Raw genomic sequence first — 7,420 nt, 5'->3', positions numbered from 1 at the left:
AAGCTTGAAATTAATCATGTTATGATCTCATGGACGCTGATCACCTTATAGTATTTATTCATTTGGAAGAGACATCAAGCCTAATAAGAGTAATAAGAGTAAGTAATGTGACTGTGCAAAATGCAAATGCGTATGAGTCTCCTAACTACCTTATTTGTTGGCAAATGTTTTTAAATGAACCAATGTTTTTGACATGCATGAAAAGTGTTCTTTTTTTACCCTTCAGAATCAGTATTAATTTAATCTCCAAGGGGAAATCAATTTCGTTACAGACATGCATGCTGGCCAGCAAAAGTAAAGTAATACAAAAATCAGCACCAAAGTAAGAATACAATAAATCATTTTTTTTTGTGATCATTTTTTATTGGATTGTGCAATTCTGACATTGGCATCATCACATTGTAAGTTGTCTATCCCTTTAGCAACAAACATGTAAAACAGAAGAGAAGAGAAGATAATCCTTTACTGTCCACACATGGGAAATGTCGGTGTTACAACGCAGTAGATAATAGAAGAACTCTTATAAACAAAACTAAAAACTCTTATTAACAAAACTCCTCTCATATCTTTATAGGGAATGGAGGAAAATAAATAAATAAAATAAAAAGATAAAAATAAAATTATAATAAAATAGAATAATAATAATACAATAAAGTAAAGTAAAAATAGCTAGCATAAGACTAAATAATACTAATACTAATGGTAAGTAAACAAAACACTCATGCACATGAATATAGCTTAATTGCTTGTGAGTACGACAGTAATTGCACATGAATATGACGGTATTGCACATGGTTAAGTCAGTATTGTACATGAATATGACAGTATTGCACATGGTTATAGAATACACTGAGCTTGACTTGCATAAATATAGCACTCTCACAACAATATCCATATTTATTTCCATGTTCCGGCGCAGTTTCACCGTTTCTTCTTAAACGCATTTGGAACAATCTGAGACATTTTACGCACGTTTAAATCACTTGTATTTCCATAAATGCTGCTCTCAGATATTTGTCCTATCCTAATGAATGTAAAAGTTTTGGGGCGCGCAGCAGGAGAAGTGCGCGCGTGTGTCGGAGCGCGCGTGTGTCGGGGCGCGTGGCTCGTGGCGCATTGGTCCGTGGGCTGTAGTGAATGGACAGAGAGAGAGGAGGGGGGCGCACATCGTACATAACCCGCGCTGAGTGCAGGAACTCTCCAGATGTGAAGAGCCAAGACGCCGGGGCTGCACGCTCTTGAGGAACACCAGCTTCATCAGACGCCAAAAGAGAACTAACGGGATTTTTACGCAGCGTAAAAACGACGCAGACGCGGGGATGACTACCACGCGCGTTTATGTTCTTCTGCAGGACCCAATCTCTTCTTGATAAAAGGACCAAACGAGATTGTTCATGATGTTTTAAAAAAAAAAAGAAGGGCGCAAAGGTGGAGCGATTAGAAGGGGCTCATGACGGGACTATTAATTCTGTTAGTGCATCAAACCCACCACCGGGTTTTGGAAACGTTTGGATGGAAACATTTCAGATTGCTTTTGGTTTTATACGAAACTGCTGACTAGTCACAAGAGGGATAGAGGACTTCTTCAAACAACCTTTTTTTTCTGGAGCATTATTGTTTGTTTTTCGAGCACAGAATGTTTGGCATGGGCGCTTTGTGAATATCCGCAAACTCTTTCTAAATCTGTTCCCTCTCCAAGTATTTCTACATCTAAATGGAATTAGTTGGACCTGAAGCGGTTTGTGAAAGGAATAGACATGGTACATGGAAACAGCTTCCATCGCGGTAAGACGTTCACTTATTTTCCTTTTTTTTTTTTTATTAAAATATAATTTTTTTGCGCTACTTTGCCCTAATCCCGCAAAAAAAAAAAAAAAAAAAAAAAAAAACAATTTGTGAGAAAATGCATGAAGGATAAATACATTGTATTTGTTAGATAAGATACCGGGACGTTGAAAGGATAGGAAATTGAAAATCACAATTTAAGTGCACAAATTGTAATAATTTCCTACACAAACCTTTTAGTTTTTAATTTCCCATCGTTCAAAGACAATATTACGCAAAACCAGCAACATTATCAGATGTATTAACAGCTGGTGATAATGGACATGGAATTGTTAATCCATAATTAACTCTTTGCTGATTCAAACCTCACTAAGCAGGAAAAAACCTGAGGAAAAAAGCCAACTCTTCCGTGTCAACATTTGGCTTCCTTTCTTTCAGTTGTTGCTGTAAGTCTTCTCATACTGGGGTTGTCTGGGGCAACGAAGAAGGAACTTGCAGGTAAAACATTCACAACAGTAATTGGTCGACAAATCTGAATAACAATATCTGTTTTCCTTGTTTGCTCAACAGGATAATGTTTGTTGTGCTCTTCTATTGCAGGGGAAAACAATTCTGGAGTGAAGCCTGTGGGTCAGTGTGGGACATGGGTGAAAGAACCAGATGGAGGACTGTTCACTTCTCCCAATCACCCCAACAAATACCCCCCAGACATCGAGTGTGTTTACATCCTTGAAGGTAGGTGGGACCAGTTAGCCCGGGAAAATCAATGAAGTTTTATCAAGCCGTCACTTTAAGCAGTGGTCATTATCAGCTGGTGGGTTTGGTCACTGATTTACTGTTTTACGGCACAATTGTTTCACTCTGTCATGTTATTTACACGCCTTTTAAGGGTGAAGACGTTTCCCCACTCATCCAGAGTTGCTTCGTCGGTTCTTCTTCTTTCAACAATAGTTAAAAGTTTCAATTATATAAAGTACAAACTACATTGTGCCCATTATCAAAAACGTGATTCGGTGTACGGTGGATTCATATAGATACCGTTATAATCTCACCGTGATCAAATGTTGGTGAAGCAAATTATTCCAGCTCAAAATAGCTAGCATAAGACACATTTTCTACAGCAATCTAATGTAATTGTCTCTGAGATTATGCTGATTATGAAACACAATCAAGATTATTTAGCATTATCCGTCAATAAATGTATACATTTCATTGTGGATCTTGCCTTAGGTTGTTTTAGTATTCAACCATGTGCAACAAGGAAATAATCAAGCTGTTGTATGCAATATTTAACCATCATAAATCTTGTTATTGGCAGTTTTATTTCCCCATTATAGTATGTCACAGTATTAAACCCTCATATGGATATTTCTGTCAACAGTATCCAGTATCTCTCACAATCGCCTTATGCAGAGCCATTGGCATATCCTTGAACGGAAATGATAAGTTTAACAGTTCCATGTAAATGTAATTAGCATTGAAGAAGCGGATTGGAGATCTGTATCGAGCCTGCGTTGCTAATGTCAATAACTTCTCATTCTACCATTTAGACCCTCATTATTTGCATTGTGTCTCGCAGCTCCGCCAAGACAATGCATTGATCTCCACTTTGACGAGAATTACTCAATCGAATCCTCTTGGGAATGTAAATTTGACAACATCGAAGTCAGGGATGGGCCGTTTGGCTTCAGCCCCATGCTTGGACGCTACTGTGGGCAACAAAGTCCCCCCGACATCAGGAGTAGTGGGAGGTATCTGTGGATAAAGTTTGTCACCGACGGAGAGCTGGAAGCGGTGGGATTTTCGGCGAGTTACAACTTCACTGCGGGTAAGTCTTGTCTGGCGTCACTGAGCTGTTCTCTTGACTTCTTTGTAAGCATACACAGTGAGACTCCCGTAGTGCTGCTATGAATGAATAACAAACATGAGCCCTGGGAAGTGTGCCACCGCGGCCTCCTCCAGCTATAGCTATTGATTGTCTGTCGGTGCGCAGTTACTATTTTCTATTGCCAATAAACCATTGACTTTTTGCTGTTCCTTTTCATGGAGTGCTTTCTGGTTTGACCCTGAGCTAGGTTTATATCCAGTTTATGTCCAGGGAAAATTCTGGGGCTATCGAAAACACATAATTGATTCATATTGCATTATTGCGGTGTGAATGGGAGTGATGGGTGATAAAGTTTATCACATAACACATAATTGATTCATATTGCATTATTGCGGTGTGAATGGGAGTGATTGGTGATAAAGTTTGAGTATAAATGTGATATACAATTATTTCTCTGAACCCACACTTAAATATAAAATGTTCATTGGTGTTTGTGTAATAGAATGTTAGTTTGGTCTTTGTTAACTTCTAGTACTCGATCATTTTCCTTGGTCTCTTCTAGATAGTTGCTTATTGTAAATGAATGCGATATTTTGTATTTTGAGTTAAATGGTTATTGTAATATGAACTGGTTTGTTAATTAGTTAGAATAGATGAATGGTGGTCTCTCAGTGAATTTCTCTCAGCCAAAGCTCACAGATTCATGCCCCCTGCATAACTGTCTGATCCTTGCCTAGCCAGTCAAGAAAGACCATGCACAATATTTAACCAAAATGTAAGGTCTGGAACTGTATCACGTCTCATCAATTTGTGAGCGTCCGTTTGTGTCAAAACAAACATGGCGGCTTAAGAGTAAGAGAAAATAATAAATCAATGGTTGAAGCATAAACTCAACTAAACATGGATTAGTTCTGATTGTTACAAAGATATTTGCTCCACCTTTGAGAAACACTTGCTACAAATGAGTGGCTGTGATGTGATGTGATGATGCTTTTCCAAAGACCGTTGAAGGGTCTGGCGTGCAAGGCAACACTCCTTTCCATCTATTTGACCCAACTTGTTATATAGAGTTGTTCCTGTTTGGCGATTGTTGTTTGCACTAGATGTAGTTTCAGCTCCAAGCACTTGTTCTTAACCTTAATCCAAATCTTGTTTACTTTACAACACCCATAAAATGTAGTTTATTGTTTGAGGTGGAGATCAGAATGCTTGAGTAAATAAAACACAAATCAAGACGAACTCCAAGGTGGCCTCAGACATGATAATGTGCTGTATCGTAGTAATTTTGGAGCGCTGGTGCATGAATCTCATTCCTCTACTGTCAGCCCGCCCGTCTAATTTGATTTAACTCTTCAAAAATGCTTTAGTAATGAAAATATGTAGAAGGTGAGAATAGAATAAGCTATAGGTGGAACCGTGCTCAAAAGACTCTTATATAATAACATAATAATAGCCTCATATATGTATGTGAAGTACATAGCAAACAGATTATCTTTGCACCATGGTTGTGGTTAATGGATTGTGTCTTATGTTTGGCTGGAAAAAAGGGTGTAACTGTAAGTGGTTGCTTAAGATTAGCTCAAATAGATAAAGTAGTATTTAGTTAGAGTTATTTTGATACTGAGGAAAAGCTAGATACTGATTACAGAAAACAACATCATGTATTTTTAAAAATCATGGTATTTTCTTCAATATTATCAAATCAAATCAATTTATTTTTGTAAGGCCCAAAATCACAACAACAGTTGCCTCTGAGGGCCACATTATTATGTGCATAAAAGTATTCAGGTAAAGTCATTTTTACACTGTCCTTTTTAGGCCCCTTGCTCAAATGAGTATAGTACGGAGGTATTTTTGATACTAGTTTTAGTGTTGGTTAGTATCTTTGTACCCTTACTAACTGTGAAAGAACTAAGTCAGAATAGTGCTAATCCATGAATGCATCTTAAACATTTAGATTAGCTGAAAAGCTAATTGGATTTCACATCCAATTTGCGTTGTTTTAGATTGCAAATTGTCTGATAGTTTGCAGTGAGAAAAGCAAATGTGCCTCTTCCATTTTGATAGAAAATATCTTCGTCATATGATTTGCATAATTAAAGGAGATAAAACGTAAACATTCAATGCAGAAAAAATGAATATAATGTGGCATCTGCTCCGCTAACTATTTACAAGCCCTATCTTGTGAATGGGAGCGCTCACATTGGGATGATTCAGCTCAGTTACGCATTTCTGTACCCAAAAGTAGCATCTGCCATTGCCTTTTGAAAAGCCCAAACACTCCTGATGACTAACGCACAATGAAAGAGTATGTGCGTCATATTTAGGTTTTGTCTATTGCATCAGGACATTGCACCTCTCTTATGTCCCACAAAGCACTGGGGATTATAACTCTCCAGAAATGCACAGCACGATGACTAACATAACTCTCCAGGATATGAGACACACAATTATCATCTAAATACTTACATTTGTGTTGAATTTAATGAAAGGTGGGAGAGACAGTTTATACAATTATTTTATTGTTTAATAGGAACAGGTACAAGACAAGTTTTTACTTACGACAGCTTCCAATTTTTTCACTGCAATTACTACAAATATAACAACTACTTGAGTAAGTACTAGTATAGTAGATAGTATAATAGATAGTTGTAGTGACCTCCATAAACTAAAAAATGTGAACAAAAAACAATAAACTATTACTTACCTATTGTCCCAGAAAGAACAACATAATATGTCATTTGTTCTTTGGCATATTATATTGTACTTTGCCTTCAAACTTTGCATTGTTTCTTCGTTAGCTCTAGACAGACAATGCTATGGAGATCTGAATATAACTTTTTTGAGTTAATGCCAAATAACTCATATTCCGAGCATTGGCAGTATTTTAGATTACATCACACGTACTTCACACCTGTGAATTTGAACCTTTTTCTAGTAGAGATGCAGGGCTTAAGCCATGGTTTGGTGGATATAGTCTGTAACTAAGTCCCACAAGTCATTACTTGGTACTGCTCCTTAATCAAGTTCATGTACAGCACACAAGAAATTCACTCAATTAATTGAGTGAATGGGGCAAATAGGACGGAAAGTACCGGTAAACAACTTACACTCTCGAGAAAAGTGGGTTTGTTGACTCTCTGGGGCTACAGTGCTGCATACAGGCCAAAACAATTGCATTCATGTCTTTCAAATCAAAGACTTGGTTCTCAATGATAGCACTTGGCACTTGGCCCTTTGCCTTCATTCAGAATATTGTAGATCTTACCATGGTTCATAATTATTCTGGAAGATAGAGCTAATGAGCAGCTAAAGCTCAATAAAGTACAAATGACTAAGGTTTGGTTTGAGACCTTTAAGACGTTTTACATTTTAGTGTCTAAGTTGTAATGTCATTCCAAAAACACACGCCTGAATAAAATGTTGGGTGTTATTCATTACTATCCTTGACGTTTCTGTGAAATACTGTTACATAATTGGATTTTAGTACAAGTAGTACCTCAAGCGGTTGACCCTGAGTACAGCATGTTCAGCAGAGACTTACACGGGCGTTGGTTTTATGTGCGCGTGTGGAGGTATAGTCTCAGCACAGAGTGACCTTAGCACACTTCTTTCCACTCCACTGGCAGATTTAGTGGTGTTTCAGCACCTTAAGATGAGGCTAGCAAATAAAAGCAGCAGTTGTTTTCTGTTTGCAGAAAGACCAATCACACAGGCAGGAGCAGGGACGACTCAAGAGGCAGGTTTCCAAAGTGATAGTCGGATGAGCACAATTTTGAAAACAGAATGTTAAGTGAAATGTCGACA

At 37.7% G+C, this 7,420-nt stretch overlaps 1 protein-coding gene across 4 annotated transcripts in view; it reads left to right on the top strand.

Annotated features, from left to right (window-relative positions):
* Nucleotides 1-1,299: 1,299 nt before the first annotated feature.
* The window catches only part of neto1l (neuropilin (NRP) and tolloid (TLL)-like 1, like), a 78,955-nt gene continuing 72,834 nt past the window's right edge, over nt 1,300-7,420 (top strand). For all 4 annotated transcript variants that reach the window (XM_072450712.1, XM_072450710.1, XM_072450709.1 and 1 more), the window contains exons 1-4: nt 1,300-1,785; nt 2,224-2,283; nt 2,386-2,520; nt 3,365-3,613. In XM_072450712.1, the coding sequence (XP_072306813.1) occupies nt 1,758-1,785; nt 2,224-2,283; nt 2,386-2,520; nt 3,365-3,613 (472 nt within the window). In that variant the 5' untranslated portion in view covers nt 1,300-1,757. The remainder of the gene's footprint in view (nt 1,786-2,223; nt 2,284-2,385; nt 2,521-3,364; nt 3,614-7,420) is intronic.

This window comes from Eucyclogobius newberryi, unplaced genomic scaffold (genome assembly GCF_026437365.1).
Source record: "Eucyclogobius newberryi isolate DKJ021-1_F unplaced genomic scaffold, fEucNew1.0.hap1 SCAF_18, whole genome shotgun sequence".
In the NCBI taxonomy this organism is placed as follows: domain Eukaryota; kingdom Metazoa; phylum Chordata; class Actinopteri; order Gobiiformes; family Gobiidae; genus Eucyclogobius; species Eucyclogobius newberryi.
This window is presented reverse-complemented; position numbering and strand designations above follow the sequence as displayed.